Source organism: Scomber scombrus, chromosome 20, assembly GCF_963691925.1.
Source record: "Scomber scombrus chromosome 20, fScoSco1.1, whole genome shotgun sequence".
In the NCBI taxonomy this organism is placed as follows: domain Eukaryota; kingdom Metazoa; phylum Chordata; class Actinopteri; order Scombriformes; family Scombridae; genus Scomber; species Scomber scombrus.
The window spans coordinates 15,379,107-15,399,968 of NC_084989.1; the positions used below are offsets into that span (position 1 = coordinate 15,379,107).

The 20,862-nt window shown below is 42.6% G+C and overlaps 2 protein-coding genes across 4 annotated transcripts in view; one reads left to right on the forward strand and one right to left on the reverse strand.

Annotated features, from left to right (window-relative positions):
* dipk2ab (divergent protein kinase domain 2Ab) overlaps window positions 1-17,853 on the reverse strand; it is a 25,967-nt gene extending 8,114 nt beyond the window's left edge. The window contains exons 1-2 of one of the 3 annotated variants that reach the window (XM_062441486.1): window positions 17,437-17,853; window positions 10,306-11,200 (exon numbers count right to left, since the gene is read on the reverse strand). In XM_062441486.1, the coding sequence (XP_062297470.1) occupies window positions 10,306-10,959 (654 nt within the window). In that variant the 5' untranslated portion in view covers window positions 10,960-11,200; window positions 17,437-17,853. Of the gene's footprint in view, window positions 1-10,305; window positions 11,201-13,762; window positions 13,821-17,427 lie in introns of those variants that run through there. The other 2 variants (XM_062441484.1, XM_062441487.1) reach the window with 2 other exon arrangements.
* A 1,713-nt stretch (window positions 17,854-19,566) lies between these two features.
* The window catches only part of LOC134002250 (sodium/hydrogen exchanger 9-like), a 60,088-nt gene continuing 58,792 nt past the window's right edge, over window positions 19,567-20,862 (forward strand). The window contains exons 1-2 of the mRNA XM_062441560.1: window positions 19,567-19,729; window positions 20,035-20,234. Of these exons, the coding sequence (XP_062297544.1) occupies window positions 19,579-19,729; window positions 20,035-20,234 (351 nt within the window). The 5' untranslated portion in view covers window positions 19,567-19,578. The remainder of the gene's footprint in view (window positions 19,730-20,034; window positions 20,235-20,862) is intronic.

A 20,862-nucleotide genomic window follows, 5' to 3' on the forward strand; every position in this document is an offset into this window, starting at 1 on the left:
TTCTGTTCAGAAAGAGAGACCATCATCAGTCTGTTTTAGTGTTGTGAATCTAGACATTAGGCGGCTCTCTTGTGCCCATCACTTTTAAGAAAGATCCCGCACCAACAGGGGAGGACAATGATAAGTTGCATGCAATGCAGTCTTGGTCGAATCCATTTTCCTGAGGTGACCCAATCAATTGTGGGCCAGACAAAAGTCTGTCCAGGAAGCTCTGCTGGCTTCCAGAAGCCTGTCGGTCTGTCTGTGCTTGTCATTCTCAGACTTGGCAATGACTCACCCCAACTTCCCCAGAAAGTGTTGGCTTAATAGCCTTCCTCTACTTTTTCTGATATAGCAAACTTGACAGCAAGAAGAATCTGAGAAAGTAGACGTGTCTAAAAAAAAGTGAAAAATTCCACCGGATACTGAGAAACAAAAGGACAATGGTGGGCTCACTGCACTGCAGAATAATGAGTACTGGCTGGAAAGGAGACAATCCAACACTATGAGATGCTGCTAGCCAACGGGTAATACTACAGAGATTTTAGGATTACAGACTTAACAGGCTAAATATCTAAAATGGCTTTCTAATTTCTGAAGTTGGTATAGAAAGATAAGGTTGAAGCTGGATCAGTACATCCCTATTAGGCCCGCTTCCCTCTGACCCAGATTCAAACCTCAGATCGCTTTATGTTACTGCAAATCTAAGCGGCTCTTGGTCTTGTTGACAAAACTTACCCTGTCCAATGTAACGGCTAAACCGGCTTTGTAAAACACCATCCTCTCACACCCCTGCAGGGTGGATGGAAGGATGCGAGGATGGGTGCTGGTAGTGGTGGTGAGGGTGGTGGTGGTATGGGGTGTAGTGCAAAAGAGAAGACGAGAGAGAGAATACGATGGAGACAGCAAACAGAAGAGACAAACAGAGTGTCTTTCACTTCTCCGCTCCAGTGGACAGGAGGAATAAACCAGCAAAGACCTGCCTGCTAAACACATCTCTCTCTTTGTTGTCAGGTTGCAGCCTGAATGGGAGCAAAAAGTAGAGCGACAGCAGATGGGGGGATACTGATGGGAGGGAGGAGAAGGATGAATGCCCCGAGGCTACTTTCAGACACTGTCAACGGCTGTTATGAGAACGCCTTCATGTCTGTCCGGCCCTCGTCCGCGGTTCTTAACATAGATGTCGTTCATTCACTACGCTGCTTCAATTACTGGGGTCTTTTTTCAACTCATGCTTAGGTACCACTTTTATGAGCTTCATATATTTAAATTTTAAATGCAATACATCTTAAAAAGTGAGAACTACTGAACAGAGTAGGCAGCCACATGGAAGTAGGCACCGGAGCTTTAGATTCAAACTTGCCTATTGCAGAAGTTGATAAATACTCCACGTGTCCTACCAATCATTCTCCCTTAGCACTCTTTAAACGGATACTCTGCAGAAGTCATTAACGTCCGCAATGAGGCGTTGAGGGGGGTTGGGGGGACGAAATAAATTGGAAAGCCCAGCTTAATATTACACTGCACTATTGCTGAGCAGACTTGGGAGGTGCTGTACGTGTGTGTGGGGAGTGAAGAATGGGGGGTGGAAGGGTGGGGGGGGACTGCACAGGTAGTGAATTTTACCGGTCTTCTCCCAATGATGTTATGCTATTGAAAAATGCTGAGGGTGCAAAACTGCCAATGACACATCCCAGCGACTTTAACTGCTTATCGCTTTTTGTTTCCATCTTGGGATAAAATCCTTTTTTTTTTTAATCTCCTGCTTTGCCAAACCTTTAACATATAGAACCTGGAGCCAAATGATCTTATTTTCCGTAAGAGTCTGTGCAAGAATTTCTTGCTATGTTACAGAAATAATGAGCCGGGCTCAGGAGACAATGAAAGCAAAGGTGGAAAACAGATACAAACAGAATATTCTCATTAAAAGACGACCACACGGTGACTTCTAGGCCCAAGACTGACTAATATAATCTTAAAAGGTAGTGCCGGTGCACTACAGTAGCATTGACTAGGGGTGTTTGTGCTTTCTACTACCATCCTTGTAATACAACAGACACACTGGCGTCCTCTTGGGGGGGAGATTGGAGTGGGCTGAAATGAAACAGGGCCACAGACAAATGGGCAGCCTCTGGAGGAGAGGATGAAACGAATGGAGCGAGAGGCACAGGAACACACACCTGCGTCCTGACATCTGCTGACAAAGGCATGCCCTTTTACTGGGCCACTTGGGGGAGGGCCTGGGCGTGTGTGTGTGTGTATATGAGAGTTCGAAAGAGGCTCTTTGTGTGTCTGTGTGTGTGTGTGTGTGTGTCTATGTGACACTGTATCCCAGTGCATGTGAATGAGAACATGCAACGTGACCGGGGCTGATAACAACCTCTATTCAGGGGCCGAGTAAACATGAGCGGCTCCCAAGATATTGCCTTGGCTGGTCTGCAAAGAACACTGGTCTATCAAACACACATATGCATACAAAGACTCACGCATATACAGTGGACACACAGAGCTTAAAAAAAAAAAAAAAAAAAAAAAGGGACGAGTTGCTTTCATCCTGAAACTACAGCTACTTACAGCAGAAGGAAATTAGTAGTTTGCCACAGTGTGTTTCAAGTGTGCAGCTTGTTAAAGCCTTCAGAAGGGTGTGGTGTAAATTCTCAACATTTTCTGTCCTCAACAAAACCCCACTGCTTCACAGCAAACAAGTTGGGACAGGACGCATCAAGAGTCCAGGGATCAAACAGTGAAGTTGAGGAAGCGTGGAGGGCAGACGTGTTCAGTCAGACACAACAACAGCAGCCGAAAAAACAAACAAACCCCTAACTCTTTAACCCTGATATTGCAAAATGAACATTACTCAGCCTGTTTCATCAGAGAGGCTTAGCATTAAGATGGAGTCACAAATGCTCTGCAAGGCTGGGACTGCCAAGATGGACTTGAAAAAACACGTTGCTTTTCTGTTCTGTTCCCCTGTTGACCTAGTGTGTCGGGGGGGGGGGGAGCCCCGTCTGGTATTTTGCTGCCCATTTAAGTTTAAAATCCAGTCGGTTAGTCCGCAGCAAGAGCTCAGGCCCCACAGGGGAGCCGGCGTTAGCTCCTCATCCTGACACACATGGTGCTTTCTCTTTCTTCTCTTTTTCCTCTCGTATCCTGCTGCTGCTGCTTCTCCTGCTTGTTCTCCCCTCTCTTTGTTCCATCCCCAAAACCTGCAATACCGGGCAGTGATGCTGTCTGTTCCATACAGGGAAGCCAGGAAATGCCTAGTCAGAGCACCAAGCTGAGGAGCCTATGTGTGTGTGTATGTAAAGAAGAATGAAGGGTACTGAAAGACGGAGACTGCAAAGTCTGTGTATCTGAATTCAGAATAGGCTTTGCCTGTTTCTTTACCAGACATGCGGTTCAAAGAGTGCGAAGTCACAGTGTGTAGAGCTGGCAGCAGTCTTGGGAAAGAGGAAAAAAGGCTGAGAGCGTGTGCTATGGTAAAACCAGAGCCAATAGGAAAGTAAGAGGTAAAAAAACACTGGTTAGAGATGAGAAATCGTAAATCAGATGGTCAGCTGGAAAAGGAAAAAATCATGCATATGATTCAGTGAGCCCCGCAGAGCAGTGATAGTAATGGGTTAGCTGGGTCTTCAAGTTCTGCAGCCCTCTGCTCTGTAGAGAGAATGAGAGCACGATGAGGAATGAGAGCACAGGACAGTGCAGCTCGTGGTTGCTAGTATACAATCCAGCTAGCCGATAGCTGAAACATTTTTCCAACCTGAACCTGAGCCACTGTGCACAGAGCCACCTCATGAATCCCTTCCACTGGAAGACGAGGAATGCATTAAGTCATAGGCAGTGGTGTTGACTCAGTCTAGGTGGTATTGCCGCCCACATGACTGGGGAGGAACCCAAGTGAAACTTGGCTTCAGACCTGAGGGCTGTGGGTTTGAGGCCTACATCAAGGGTTGTGTATTTCAGGGCAGGCAGCAATTAGCTTGGGGGAAGCTTGGTGGCGTAGTGAGAAGCGAGACGGCTGTCACTGACCCTGCAAAACTGACCTCACTGCAGAACAGGGCAAGCACAGAGAGAATTTCCTTAAAAGCAGCAATTAAATGTCTCACATACTAGGAAAGACTTCAATGAACAACTCCAGTGATAAAAAGGAGCCAGGCTATAACCAGTTCCCTGAGCAGCTACACAACCAGTGAAGATGTTAAGTTGTTTAAAGATGCTACAGTATATTCCTGACCTCTCATATTTTCTCTGACAGGAACTAGGTGCTTGACGCTTTAATGCAGTGGACAATTTTATTACTGCAGGCAAGATGATGTGCTAAAAAGCATATTCTTGCTCTAACACGAGGCCTTGGGCTCTCCAGGGGACACGGCGCAGTAAAGAGCCACTCTTTAGCAATCCATATTGGTTGAGGCCGTCTTAAGGAGCCCAGGGAGAGATATGAATGGGGTTAAACTCTCCAGCATTGCAGAACTGTTACTTCAGAAGCTGGGTATTGGACATAGAGTAGGCTAGGGTGCAGGCTGTAACAGTAGGAAGCTTTTGGGTAAGGAGGGGTAGGGGGGTGTCTAAAAAAGGAGCTGGTGGGTGGGATGAGTGGCAGGGGGTCAGCCACAGGCATTTACCTAACCAAACACAGCTGTCATGCATGTGTGTGTATGTATGTGTGTGTGTGTGTGTTTGGAGCGAAGGAGAAAGAGAGAAAGGATTATGGTAACACAAGCAGTCTGGCTCATTCAAATAGGGGAAAACACCACAAGGCTCTGGCTTGTACAACACACACTCACTCACACAAACCCTCCTCCTCCTCCTCCTCTTCTTCTTCTTCTTTTCCCCTTTCCACCAGGGCCTCCATCCAGCGAGGGCAGCCAAAAGAAGGGAGTTGGGCCCAGATAACTCCCTGTCTTATCCTAACAGGATTCAGTCTGTACACAAAGGCCTATAAGAATAATGAAAGGGGGTTTGGGAGCACTTGAAGCAGGGTTAAGCGGCGTACACAACCTCCTCTCTTGTGTGCTAAGAGCGACGCAATCCCCCAGACCCAAAAACAAAAGGTACTAATCACAGACTAGCAACTTAAATTCTATTTACCGGTGGGCCTTAGCCACTGAACTGGCCTTAAGAGACAGAAGGCTCACACTTAAGCCGGGATAGCATGCAGTGTCTGTGATTAAATGAAAAGAAATAAATAAAACTAGAAAACAAAACAGGCTTTGATCCTCTTTGTAAAGAGGCATGACCCAGAAAGCCAGACCATAAGATTGCATTTTTTTTCTGCAGACAGAATGTAAAAGCGGAAATCCTTTACCAAAAGATGATCATGTCTGCACTAATGACTTTTTTAAAACATATATATTACTGTAGAAATGTTGTTTTTTTTCTAATATTTGAATGCAGAAGACTTATATTTAGCATATTAAACCAGGGCTGTCAGCATTAACACTTTTATTGCGATGCAATTAAGGGCAGAGCATATTGTGTTTTATTGATTTTTTTTAATTTATTTATTTATTTTTTTTAAATTGCGCTAATCATGCTGCTCACTGACTCACTCACTCAAAACCACTGTCACAGACTGCCATTGCAGTCGACCTCTGTAAACTGTGCACAATACACAGCATGTGTTCATATGGCAGGAGTCTTGCTGCTGCGGTCATATTCCTGCACACATTGTTATGACTTTCCTTGTAATGTCCCATCGCTCTGCAACTTTGGAGAAGTGCTTGGCACATGTTTCTGCATAGTGTTGTGCACTTGAGCATATTTATCTATGTGGCAAGTACCTCAGTTTTCAAATTAACTCAAAGATAATGGAGTTATGGAGTTTTTTGTTTGTTTGTTATGCACTTTATTACAATGTGCTGTACATGTTGTGCATGCACTTCTGCATATTTCTCAATGTGGAACAGTGTAATCTTTCCAAAAAAAATGTATTTCACAGAATAAGCACTTTGAAGTTGTCTCCTACCTCAAGACCACACTGTTGTTGTAGCATTTCTTTTCTGTTTAAGGCAAGCTATATTTTTGAAGCAGACATTGTGTTACCTCAGGCTCATGCACTTCTTTTGATTTGAAATAAATCTAAAAGCAAGTTCACTAAGTAACTTTCTTTGCATTCATTTGATTTCCAATCAAGATACACTGGTAAGAATTGCTTTACAGTGTTAATGTGGACTTTAAAACTGTCGTGAAATGCAAAACAATAGAATTTTAAACATGCAATAAAAAATGTGATTAATCATGCTTATTGAGATTCAGGGATTCATCGCGATTTTCTAAAAAATTAATCGTTTGACAGCCCTTTATTAATCATTTTCAGTACAATGCAATCCAACACAACACTACCATTACCTACTGCTTCTGACAGTCTGAAAAAAAAGGAGATAATTGACCTTCCTAAAAAGAAGAATTTATTGCAGAGCAATTCTTAAATTGAATTGCAATAGACTGTAAAGTTGTTCCGATTTGTCTGGTTTTCAATTCAATCAGATAATGGCATGTAATAAATAATTTATTTGCTGTAATCAGTTTGTCACACCTGTTATTTAAAACATGTTTTAACACCAAATCACTGCTATCTTTTCACTCAGAGTAAAATTATCCGACTTTGCTTACGCTTCCTACATGCAGAGTAGGTAGATTGTACATCTGCTTATTCAAATTCAAATTCAAATTCCCTATACAAAAAAAAAAGTAGGGTTCAGTAGGTCATGTTTGACGTGCCAAAACATAGAATTTATACTGTTTACTTTGGCTTACTTTCCCAAAGTGGATGAGCATTGCACAGCCTCATTAAATCAACAGCATACCAATGAGGCATCTCCCCCCTTTATGAAAAAAAATCAAAAACATGCTGCTAAGTGTGTTTGCTCAAAGCGCTGTCTATGTTTACTTCCACATTTGCGTTAAAATGCTGCTGTCAAAAATCTTTGGAGGAATAGGAGATAAGGTCATCCATCTAATCTCCCTGTTCCTCTGTCTTCTCCGGTTTAGTATCAGTGTCAGACATCTGTGTTCCGGGGAAAAACAGACAGTGTTGCGTGAGAGGCTCATGCTTTCTGAGGAGTACGTCTCAGTGTCAGGTGAGGCTGGGGTGTTGAATGAGGAAGGTGGATCCACGGGAAGATGGGGAGAGGCGGTAAAAGAAAAAGGGAAAGGGGTGTCTGGGAGAGCGCAGATTTGAGTCTGGAGGAGATCAGAGTACCGCTGACTGAGTTAACCCCACAGGCCTGTCACATCCTATTCTCAGCTTCACTGAGCAAGACAGGGGGCTGAGGACCAAAAAGGGTGCGAGCACAGTCACATGCTCCTGGCTAACTCACCAAGCTTACTGATTTGGAAGGAGGAGGGGGGTGTTTAGGCTAAATCAAACTAATTTCAGGTTGAGCCAGATGTACTCCATCAAACACAGCCATCACCTGATGAATCAGTGAGTCATCTAGCCGGAGGAGAGAAGCCAAGAATGGCAAATAAGGTTCTAGCTGGGGAAAATGAGGAACATTTATTGCTCAATTTTCATGCAAACCAAATTATTGTTGAGGAAGAAGTTAAATTGTGGATTGTGCAATTTCTTTGGTTGGCAACGCGACAACCCCTTGACACAAGTAGATTTATCAAGGTAACAGAGAAACCCTTCCAAGCCAACTTATCTTTGAAACCTTCAAGAAAACAGCTTTTGTTAGACGAAACCAGATAAAACAGATGAACTTGCATAAGGTGCCTCTTATTGCACAAGGATTTTCTTGTTTGTCTGTCGTCATTTTGTCTTCCAAAAATATTTATTCCCCAAAGCCAAATTGTCTTCCACGTGACAGAGGAGTGGGGGTGGTGTGTCAATGAGTTTGTGTGTGTGTGTGTGTGTGTGTGTGTGCACGTGTGTACTGCGCAGCACACAGAAAACGCATTGTTGGCCAGACCTGAAACAACAAGGCAGATTGTTTCCCACTGACAAAGAAGGTCTGGTTTCTCATAGTGAAACAGGGCCGATTTACTGCCTGTGGCTTCAAAAGAGTGGAAACAGAAGCCATTCTAAGAGAGAGTGCAGCTCACTGAGCAGACAGCAGAAATGGTATTCGCATTATTCAGCTGAAGAAAAGCCAGAGGAGAGAGATAAAGGGAAAAACCCAACAACCACCAAGCACTGGCGACCAATGACGGTGGGAAATAATTTACACTAAATATAGCCAATTTAAATTATACATTGAGTGATACTGGGCTCTCCGACTTACTGAGGAGGTGTTTTAACTACAGCTAGGGAAAATGAAGAATCGCTCACGGCCTGAGGAGAAGGCAGAGTGATAAATAGTAGAAATAAGGATCAGGTTTCATTAAATAACTGGCCATAAAACACAGCCTGGATTCCTCTCTCTTTTGTTAAAACCTGTCCCCACACAGTAGTAGCAACCTCTGGCTAAAAAAAAGGCAGACCAAGGTGTTGTAGTACAGCACGTCTCCTGTTCAGTCTCTACAGACGCCATTAATTCTTTATGGTCTACTGCTGCCCAACCTTGTGTATAGGGTCTCTCAGTCTCTCAGCAAATTTTCTCTTCATCTTTTGAGTTCAGTGATGCTGACGAACAGTCAAGCCACTCAGGATCTGTGAATCTCTGAGATGTCTGGCACATTTCTTTGTGCGTTACCCTTCCGCACAACCCATGCCCACCATCTGTTACCTCTGCCATGGTGCACAGTACACACACAGACCCTACAGTCTCAGCTTATGCCTGCAGGTCACAAGTTCAGGATGAAATCAACAATTCATGAGTCTCTGTAAACATGCAACGGCTACGAGGAGTGGGGAGTGAAGAGAGCTGTGGACAATGTGTGTGTATGATCTGTTGGTGTGTTATGCGTGTTGTGTGTAGCAAGATAAGGATTGGGGGAGGGGAAGGGGGGCAGAGGGGGTGAATCACTGAGCTTCTGAACTGGGGCATAATGGCATTAAAACACTGATGGAATTATCCGGGCCAGAGTTTGTGGAGCATACACAAGTGGGTCGGAAAAAATAAGGATGACAGAGACGGAAGAAAGAAGTAAGAAGAAAGAAAGGAGACAAAAAAGGGAGGAAGGGAGAGGGCAAGCGACCACACAGGGCTAATCAGATTTTATAGATCGCCTGGACTAAAAAGCTGATCTCGCCTTTTGTCCTCTGAAATGCCTGGAGGTGTCCAGCCCGACATGTAGTAGGGGGAGGGCGGGAGGTCAGCGTAACTTATTGAATGTCTACACGGGCCATGACCATTGTTGTTCTGTCTCCTCACGAGACACGGTCAGTGCCAGATTGAAATTGAAATTGATTGGCTGCTTGTAAATCAGCGAGGGTGGAGGAAGTGGAGAGTGCTTATGTGACATAAAGTACGGTTGTTTTGACATGCAGGGTGACGGAATAGAGATGGGTCGTGATTTTACTTCTAACCTGCTGTCAAAAGCAGGACAACTGACAGACATCCTTTTTTCACTGTAGCAGCCTGTACCGTTTTTTCATTTGATGTCTTTTAATATTGCGGCACAATATTATGATTAAAAACAAAGAGTCTCAATAAAACCAAACCCTGTACGTCTCAAAAAGTTGTTTTGTACAGTAACGCCAAAATAAAGTCAGTATGCAGTATGAGACCATATAAAAAAAAACTCGAACTTTAAAAATATATAATATATAATATAATAATATATTCTTTTGGAAAAAATAAGTATCAAGAATATTAGTGCTGATGACACTTGGCTGCCCTGAGAAATCCTGCCACATGCAGTCCACCAAAAATGACAAATCAAATGGACAGAGACGTATATTAAAATTAAAAACAACTTGGACCACTTGCAGATGAATCCCTGAATAATTCCAAACTGCCCTACATATAGTGTTAAATATGCAGTATTGATGCCAGCCAAAATCCCTCATCTTTTGGGAGGCCACAGCTCTTAAACCCTTCTCTTTTCTAAGCAGAGAAACGTTCATGCTCCAGATAGGGGATACAGTCTGGATGCAGCCTAGAGTTTTGGGAGGGCTCGTCTTAGATCTGTAGAAGAGGAAGGAACAGAAGGATTCTCACCCTGTAATTTACTGGGGGCTTTGGGGGCAAACAGCCTGGCTTGCTTTGTACTGATGCTCTCATCTTTTTTTGTAGCAAAGGTAATCCAGGAACCATGACTTAGTTGTTGATACACTTAAAACAATCTGGTGCTACAGATAGGGAGACACTGTTTTATTCTAACATAACTCAATAAAAAATGCATTAAATCTTAAAAAGCTGCAGAATTTCATACACATGTTGCTTTAGACAGTAGAAACAAACAACATTCAAAAAGTTTTAAAAAACAGACTCTTACCTGCAGTACGAGCGGTTCCGGGTTGAACGCCAAGGTCATGAGCAGCTGCATTCTCTCTGTGTCCTTAAGGTTCTTGAGCAGGAAGCTGCCTGAGTCTTTGGTCTCAGCATACCTGCGGACCACGCGATCCAGCAGCCTCTGAGAGGGGCAGTGCACCAGGTCTGACCACCCCTCCACCACCTCTGGAGTGAGCAGACGAACATCGCCATTGATCCGGGCAAATTCTGTCTTGTACATTGCCTGGATGAGGTCACAGCGTGGCCTACCTGTGGCCCTCTTGCAGATTTTCTGGTCTATCTCAGCCAGCTCCTGGTTGGAGCCGAGACGTTTGAGCACTACGCGACGGGTGCCCTCCCTGGGCTCACCGTACTGGGCAAAGTAAACATTCTTGACATTGAAGACGTCTAGGAATCGCAGGCGACCCCAGGTCTCAAAGGAAACCTGGCCGTTCATGAACTTGCGGCACCAGCTGGTGCCAAAGCAGGCAGGACACTTGTTGAGGTTGATGAAGCGCCTGTCAGTGAGCTCATTCTTCTGGAAGGAGGCGAACAGGTTGTGGGTGTTCATCAACAAGATGACAAACAATCCCACCACGAACAGGAGTTTCAGACAGCGGTACAGGCGGCCAAGTTTGAGAGGCAGGAATCGCAGCATGATGGGGACGGGGCAGGGGCGGGGGGGGAGGGGTCTTAAGGGATAGGGAGGAGGAGGAGAGGTATTGAGATGATTGTCAGGGAGCTACCTCAGTGCCTCTCCGTCATGGTGCAACGGGGTAGTTTCTAAAGCCGCAGGCAGGGGCAAGGTTGGCGCAGCTGCCCTGTGCCAGTCTCTGGCAGAGGCCAGTGAGTCATGTTCTCCCTTCTTGGTGTTTGAGTGTAACCTCGAGCCAGCGAGCCTGAAATCAAGACAAGACAGAGAGAGAAAGACAAACTTGAAAAAAAGCTACATTTCACAACACTGAAATCAGCCCTTGTGATCACAGATAACAAGTGAAAGGTTTATTTAATTTTTCTACTGCTGGCTTTACAACTTGAACACCCTAATCTTGCATGCAATACCACCTATAAAACAAGGACGCACTTTCTCTGGCATATGAAATTGTCTCACAAATTTGAATTGCTTGGGTCATTTGAGAGATTTCATTTCTTTTTGAGCAGAAATGAGATGGCCCTAAGCCAATGCAATAAACCTGCCTCTGCGTGTTTGTGCTCTCTCTTTGGGATATCATATCTTGTATACTCTCCCAATAATAGAAAAAAAAAGATAAATAACAGTATAGAAAAGGGGAAAATAAAAGTCAGTGATCAAATTAAGAGGAAATGTACAACATCCTCTACTCTAGTATAAATAAAATGTACTGCACTCTGAGGATGATTCCTCAGAGGACCTGTCTCTGCAGCTACATAAGTATCCATCACTCTGCCTCTGATGCACAGCAAAATAACACACCGGCTGCATACCTCAACAGTAACACTGAGCTCACAAATCTTTTTCTTTCCCCCCGATCTGTCTTCAAATGGAGGAATCTCACTTTGCATTGTGAAGAGAAATCACGCTGAGCAGAGTTTAACCTTTGATCAGAGTTGCCCTGCTTCGTTTTAATCACGCTTTGAAGTCGTTTCTTTGAAAATGGCTGGTGTCACTAAAATAATGTTTGTGGTGCCGGGGAAATCGGTGAAGGCATATCGATGACTGCAGAGAAGGGAACGGTATGAACTAAGTGTGGAAGAAAGAGACAACAACCTGGGCTCACAGTACGAGAACAATGCTCTCAGACAGCCTTACATGCCCCCCCGTAGTCTGTCCATGATAACACCATGTCAGGCCCCCCCAATCAGCCTTTTTAGCAATGAGTCTTCTAAGTCCTATAAGTCGCTTTAAGACAAGACAATGACTCAGGCCATGCAAATTAGCCATCCTCAATTAGAGCTCATTAGGACATGCCTATTAGGACAGCTGACTTGAGAGGGCATGGCTAACGAGCAGGCACACTAGTGTGATTAGTGTGCGTGTCGATGGGTTCCATGCGTTTTGCTTTCAGATCGAAGTGGCAGAGGATCTGGAAAGACACGGGGGCTTGAGGCAGCCAAGAGAGCAACGGTTGTGAGAGATGTGCGGCGTGTGGAGTGTCAGATAAGAAGCTGAATACACCAGTTCTTAGCTCACAACTCTGACTGAAAATACCTCGAGCAGATCAGGCCAACATCACTAATGTAAAAATAGACCATACCCAAATAGGGGGGGGGGGGGGACTACAGACAGCTGCACTACATATTTTTGAAAGAGGGAAAAAAACATGATTCATGCACGTTTATACTCTCAGCACAAATCTAAAACTCAAGCAATGTGACTCAACAGTGAGCATATCATTTTCTTCTTTCCGCCATAAATAAGAGACGGGATAATGAGAGTGACAGGGTTACTTTACATCTTTTAAATGGAAGCTATCTCTAAATCATTTTTAAACTCGGTATTAAAACCAAATAGCTACTGTAAATCTTAATGCTAATGTGCCACAATTTCCCCAACACACGGGACGACTTTTAATCGTTCTGTCATTATAAAGGAGCACAATGTCACCAATTTTAGGCTATACAAATGAATAATCTTTCTTTTTTTTTAAAATATGCTACCTCATAACCGCATTAACCTGAGATATCTCTGAGGCAAAAAAGTTCATTCTTCATGCATTTAGTCTGAAACAGCATTTCATTGAGCCGGCCAAATAAAGAAAATGTAGGTCCGCATCAGGCTGACTTCAACAAAATGCCTCCAGTGTGATAAATGAACACTAACCACATAACCTCTCAGCTGCACCCATTCAGACGGGGGCTAAAAAAGGAGGCCAACACAATGATTTAATGGTGTCTGCAATTCATTCAAATTCTCCAAGATATTCATATTCAACAGGGAGAGCAAGATAAATTGGGAGATGGCAAATAACGAAGCCAAGTCAGACTAAAGAACTCTACAAAATGACAATAACTTCAGTACAAGTTAAACGAGTGTATTCCTTGTGCCTTTTACTACAGGGAGAAAGTGGAGGCTTGTAGCTTGAGGGGAAAACCAAATATCCCGTTGCTATAAGATCCCCATTCAAGTGCCATTTAGCATCTGACACAGGCAGTTACGGCACAGATGTGGCAGCGAGATCTAGGGAGCAGATATGAGATTTAACTAGGATCTGAGAAAGGGCTGTAAAAAAAAAAAAAAAAAAAAAGAAGAAGAAAAAAAAAAGGACAAAACATAACGTCAGCCATGCCCCGAGAAGATGTTCACCTATTCATCCCAGAATGAAAGCGACACAAGAGGCAGGGGCGTGCTGCAACAAACGCCGGACAAGAACTAAACAAAGAGTAATGAGATGCACAAGCAGGCAGCAAACGCAGGGAGGATATATAGCTTCTTTCTCCTCTCAAGAGAATGTGTTAGGCTTCAATTACCTATGGAGCGTTACCTGGATTATATCAATGACCCGTCCTAATTGCGGGAGCGAGAGGATAAGCTGCGCACAGCATTTTCTTTCTGTTAATGAGAGACAACCCAGGTGTTAAGATGTTTAAAATGTTGACAATGAAGTGCACAAATCACCAATGGCTTATCATTGATCCTTTACTTTTGTTTAGCATGAGGCCAGAGAGTAGAATTTAAATGCTACTAGATGAACGATTTCTATCCCGCTGCTGCTGCTGCTACATGCAGAGTAATAAGAGAAAAACATTCAGCTTCATTGGAAGGACGGCATGGTAATTTAAGACGTGGATATTATTCCCGGGTAATTATCCCACAAGACTGCTTCTTGTGAATTTAACACCTGCAAAACTATTTATTTAACTCCACTCAGTGTCTATTGCTGTATTCCCCCCATGGCTTGCATTTAGTAAGTAGTACATAGATGAAGGTAGACCATATAGTTCTCTATGGCTAGGTTGTCCACTCAGGTTTTTGACAAGGTTTAAGTTCACTTAAAGCTCTAAATTAAAGCCAGATGCTCCGTGTTCAACCACAGATGTTACTCACCGGAATACAAGGACAGTGAAATTCAAAGCAGTGTTGTCTTTCGGACAATCCTCATTGTGCCCACAGAAAACTTGTTTTAAATTAGCCCCTCTCCTCCACGCCTCCCCCTACGGTGCCTCTGCTCCCTGTGCACTCTGTGAAGAGGAACGAGGTACAATACCGAGGGGAAATCCCTGTTTAGAATAAGCACCAAATTACTTCCCATCATACACAGCCGCTGCCAAAAAGTGGGGTAAGAAAGTTTCTCCGCATACTCACTCTACAAAGTACGGTGGTGAGCGCTTTCGAAAATGGAGGCAAAGAAAAGAGGGCAAATCAAAGGATGCCTGACTCCTCATGCATGGGAGATGAGTCTCGCATTCAAAATGTTCCAAGTTTGGCAGATGTTAAGAGCCGCAAAATGGCTCATTACTGGGACAGAAAAGGCGCAAGATGAAGCAATAGGCCCCATGTTGGCTTAAAAAGGAATGACAAAGGTCGAGACAGAGGAATATGACATCGTAATATCCTAATATTTCAACTTTTATTAAACTTAGATTTTAAAAGAACAACCCAGATAACAATGAGAGGGTTGAAAAGGAAATTTCCTTCTTGAATAATCTTATCCACACCTCACTGTGTAAGACTGCTCTCAGATAATGCTGGGCGAGGGCAAGGCTACTCTCGGGCTAACCCATTTCCTTCCCTGCACCTGAGGCTAAACTTCATTATGTTATTATGAAGTCGAGCCATACATGAACATGCTTGATTAATTCCACTGGTAATGCAAAAGTGTGTGCAAAGAATATGTGGTGAAAATGACTGGAATACAGCGGAGGAGTTAGAAAAAGGAAAAAAAAATCAAGAGAGATAAAGAGGAGAAAGAAACATAACCGTCGCTAATCTACAGTACAGTGAGAGAAACTTGGAGTTATTGCGGTGGAAATGAATTAAAAGAGATATGAATGGAGAGTAGGAATTCTCCATCCCTGAATGGACACACACATGACCCCCCCCCCCCCCCCCACGAGACAGACGGCATTACCATGAAACCCAACTGAAAGCTCAGGAAAAGCTTTCACTGACCCGCCCCCGTTCCATTGCAATGTGTGGCTCTAGCTGAAGAGAGGAACTACTGTTGCCAAGGTTATCGACTGTGGGAGTCAATAATGTTTGATCACAAAAACATTCAGCTGCAGCCCGATTGCCTCAGTACACCAAACATGTAGACAGTGATGGATAGATACAAATGACAGCAACATTCGCACGCGTAATGGAAAATTGAGTCCTCAGAATATAAGCACCAATTAGTAGCATCCCCACATGAACATTAGTCCATTCATCTCTGGCCCAAACCAAACGCTGGAGGTTTTAATGAGAATATCAATGGCATCAGCTTTGCGCCTATCTGCCGCAGCTGTTTGGAAGGACATTTCTGAACATTTGAGGCTCGGTCTGGATTATTCAACTTTTATTTTATTTTAAAACAGCTGCACATATTGCACAAGCCAGCACCACTCTGTAAAAGTTTGAAAAGTTGTCATACATTTGAGTCTCATGTTAACACTACGGCAAAAAACAGATGTGTCATCCATTTGAACCGGCTGAAACAAGCTGTCAAAACAAGCGTCAGTTTAAATAAATTGGATATATGTTCAGAGTGAGAGGAGGGCTGGAAATAAAAATCGATTACCCCGAAAGCTATTATTTCTCTTAAGGTCATTTCTAATGTAGCTCCATCTGTTCTACAAGCTGCTTTATCCGAGTGTTTGGTGAGTTTTGAGGTCAAAAACAAAAATACAGTGCTCCTGTGGGAGCTTTTAGCCTACAATTACAAGACGTTCCCCTGCTGAGTCCTGATAAACATTCAAATCAACCAATAACAGAATGTCTTAGGAGTATATGTCTATTTTCACAGTTCCCTTGTTGACTAACCTTGCAGAAAGGCTCTACAATTAGTCCTCTGTTATGGAAAAATGAATTTTAAGCAGCCACATTCTATTCATTAGCCTGTAAACAGAAACTCCTTAGGACTTATTATAGGCTTTGTCTGGACCAAAACAGTAGGACTGTTGTGGTAATCTAGTTTTTCATTGAAGAAATCAAGGGCAGAAGATTGCAAAGAGCATACACTCATTATCATACCGCAGAAATCTCATGGTCAAGTCACTTAAGTTATTATTGCAAATTACGCCTTCATTTGCAGTGCCTGAGCCTTTTTTTCTTTTTTTTTTTGACAGTTTCGCAAATGACTCAACCTGCTGCTTGCTCACGCCAACAAGGAAGGCAAATCCTAAATAGCAAATCAATCCAAATCGAGTTGGCCAAGTACAGACCTGTTGAAGTGCTTTGTTTTTTAGTAGGCAAAAAAAGGGAACCGATGCAAAACAGATTTTGCTGCAGAGAAAAATCTGTGAATGTAATGGTAACGCAATGCATTTTTCACAGCAATGTTGCTGCTATCATTTGATATGTTCTGCATATAAATTGTGAAATGAATATACTGTATATATATTATACTGTATATTTAGAGCATTATGGGACAGCACAGTCTCTGTTCCAATGATCGACATCTGTCTGACAATGAAGGAGATGCACGATGCAGTTTTGTGCATTTTAATAATTTGTAGCATGCATAAAGCTGTACATTACACGCAAATAATGTCTTCTAATGCAAGAAAAGCTGCCCAACAGCTAATTGTGGGGTTGGTAAGAATCTGGTTTTTTTTTTTAAAAAGCGTTTGAGACGTCTATTGTAAGAAAATTGACAACCACCAGAAATCATAGTGGTAATCCGAAACTTCATGTCATTGTTTAGCGGATGTGGGCATCTGATAAGAGATAGAAAACGGTTTTTTATCTTATCATTTCATCGTCATTGTTTGAACAGCACACTGCCGAGTGACATGCATGTATCCTATTACGTACACGAGTAGTTGCGTACTGAAAAACTGCGAAATCCGCTTGAGTTTAACACTTTGGGTTTTTTTTCTCAAGTCGAGGCTCTAAAAACGAGCACTAAACGCGACTCTTGAAATCCCCAATGTGCATTTTCACACGACTTGAAGCTTTAGTTCAATGGCAACAAGGGCTGCAAAGAGAAGAAACAACTGTGAAACAAACCTGTCTGACTTTTTGTTGTGTGTGTGTGTGCTCCTCTCCGGGTCTGTAGTAGTGAAATGCTTTAGCGTTCAGTTGGTATCATTCTTCAAAGTTCCTTACGAGGCAGGTTGACGGATACTTTCAATCACCTCCGATAATATCTGAACGGAAAACAGCCTCCTCAAAGCTCGACGAAGATCTCTATTAAGCAAACTCACACGGGCTTCCCATGTCTAGCTCCTGTAAGGTATCTAGCCAGTTAGCCTGCTAGCTGCCGAAATAAACAGTTGGGATGTCGAGTCTTAACTCTTCATATACCAGAGCTTTCCGACCGGAGGACGCGGTCCTCCTTACAAAAGACAATAGCGTCTGTGTTGTGCATTAACGTCCATATCTGTCCGCTGATAAAGAGTCCCTTTGTGGTCACGGAATTGCTTCTTTTCCTCCTCTCTCTCTTTCTCTCGGGTAGCTCACTCCTCTCCAACACCACAATGGGTTCTGTTTCGACTCTTTTCAACACCAGCCTCTTTAGGCTTTACGACATCCGCGGTCTTTTTGCGGCAGTGGTTGCCAGGGGATTATTCTAATGTAGTCTTGTCTGGCACGCCCGCTGCCCCCTGTAGTGCAAAGTTTGCCCAAATTTCTATATTTCTATATTTCCTTTTTCTCACTTCATCAGCATTAAAATAAAATAAAGCGCTATCCAAATTATAATAAAATAATAGTTGTTTGGGGGACATGAGCTTCAGTGCCAAGGGGCCCCTTGGGGTACTAATGCAACCTTGTGCCTGTAGATAAAAAAAAAATGCAGAGTGCAAGGAGTGCTGAGATAAATATTCAATAATAAAAAAGTGACGTTAGTTGGTGAAGTTGGTGGTTATGTGCTGCCTGCTCAAATATACAGTAGTGGAAAAAATATGTATATAATGTAGGTACAGTATGGATATGTGATAGTATGATGAAAGAAAAGAATAGAGTTCAAATTGAAAATGGTAACTAAAAGAAGTTATATTTGAATGGCAATTCAATATTGAGACATGCTTCATGAGGCGTCATAGGCTAAGTAGGATTATATTGGACTTCTTTGCTTTGAGAATGAAGCATTGCTGTGGACGCATGCGGGTCAACATTGGAAGCTGAAATTCCTAATTACAAAGGAGCCACCCTGCAAAAAATAATTAGTGCGACGAAGGCATTGTCAAGGTACTTCATCAAAAACATCCCCCCAAACATTGCCCTTTATTGTGTTTTCTTTCTATGTCTATACCATTGACAGCATTTGCAATAAGATCAATGGGCCTGATTAAACCTTGTCAAGGGCAGAGTTTGATTTGCACTTTACTGGCAACACCGATAGACACATAACCTACAAGCACTACACCCATACATTATCAAGTGCTTATATTTTCATTTATTTCTAATTGTTAAGTGATACTTAAAAATAGCCTACTAAAACTCAAGAGATAAAAACAAGTCATTACAACGGAATGACTAGCCCAATCAATTAATTAATTAACGACTAATTAAGGGCCATGACTGATTCACTTAGAGTCTTAGACCTATGGGACAGTCAGAGTGGAGAGTCAATTTTCCGGCCAATCAAAAGGCGCTCCAGCTCTTCGTACATTACTTTGCATTCACTGCCATCTAGTGGAAAGTGAGAATCTGACACCCAATGTGTCCTGCGTTCAAGTGCTCTCACAAATACTGGAGCTTTTTGAAAGCATAGCAAATATGTAACAACATAAGCAGTGTCAGTAGTTGTCGATTCCTGTTTTACAAGGCTAACATGGTATAATTTCCATTGTGATACAATTGAAACGTGCCCAGTACTTATCCTTTTACTTATGTTACACTGCTCAAACATTGTGCACTAACATGCATCATATATATTTGGATATTTTTTCTTAAAAAAAAAACAACTGTTTGTCTTTTAATTTTTAAAGTAAAATTATGCTCACCAAGACACATTTTTAATCGTTGTTTTACAAATGAGGCAAACCTCGCACCTGTGAATTAGGAAATGAGAGATTTCCGAGGAGCAGTAAAGGCAGCACGGCGCCTCTTGGGTGCTGCTGATGCGGATGTTGCGGCTGCTAAACTGCTGCTGATAAAGTGAAATACAAGTGAGAACTTATTTCCGAAAAGTTTCACCTAGCCCTGGCATGAAAAATGACGGGCACTGCGATACAAAGACAAGACAGTGCAACATTACTGGTACTAGCTGCAATTTTCTTGGCACTTATTACCATTTTCACCGCGTGGAAGTTGAAACAGTTCAAATACATACTGATAAATGAAACTGGAGGTGCAATGTTTTATGGTAAGTAGCCTTGGCCTATTTCAGTTTAAAGGATGGAAGCCATTACTCAGCAAGACTTCCGTAACTCTCAGATTTTAAAAACAAGCTTTATTAGGGATGTATTAGTGTGTCAAATTACATTATTTTGCCCTATAAAAAAATAGATTTGTAAATAACTTTTTTGTATTTGGGTAGTTGTTAGGCACTGTGAAGATTAATTATAGGGCTCACCAACTAGAAAATTCTCTTGGTACATATGAAAATTTAAAAAATAATCAGTTTCCCCCATTGATTTTGCTTTCCCCCCCTTTCTGTTAACATCTAAGGTATGCTTTTGGGATTCATTGAGAGATGCCTCTTGCATGGCTGGGGAGATAATATGAAAGATGTGGAGAATCTGTGCAGCTGTGTGGGCCTGAACAGCACTCCTCAAGTCTTGACCGTCAACAACACATCACAAATGCAACTGAACAGACTTGTTAAGAAAACCAACCAAACGTGCCCACATGTCTTGACCCCTCATATGGTAACTATGGCAATTTCATTTGACCTGCTCCGCAAATATAAATACATAAGTGAATCTTTCATTTGGATAAGGGCTGCAGGTTGCAACATAAGTTGTGAATAGTGGTACAACCAGTCCTAAAAAAATGTTTGCTTAAAAATCCTATTTAATCAGTATTGCTGTAGGAACATTTGAAAACAAACTGCACCATACAGAATGTTTGTCTTCTTTTTCTTCATTGCCTTCACTTTGATCATTATTTGTCCCTGGTTCAGGCTATGTTGAGTATTTACATCAACCATTCTCCCCTAGTGTTCCTTAGTTATTGGTTTTCCTTGAAATTACTTGCTGGGCCTGTTTGTTGTTAGGGAAGCAAGCAAGAGAGTGGCACAGAGAGAAAGAAAGCAAGAGAGCAATTTAACCTATATTAAGGTTTTATTAAGGAACCGATCGGAGGGATTACATTTTAAGGTGTGTGCTGTGCAGACAAGGGGAAATTGGAGGATGACTAAACACAGAAAAGCAATAAAGTGTAGAAACTACAGTATACATAGACTATCAGAGCAGATAAAGAAACACAAAGGGTCGGATCAATGGACAAAAAGGCTCTATACCAACAAAACCTTTTGTTAAGTATTTTCCTGCCAAC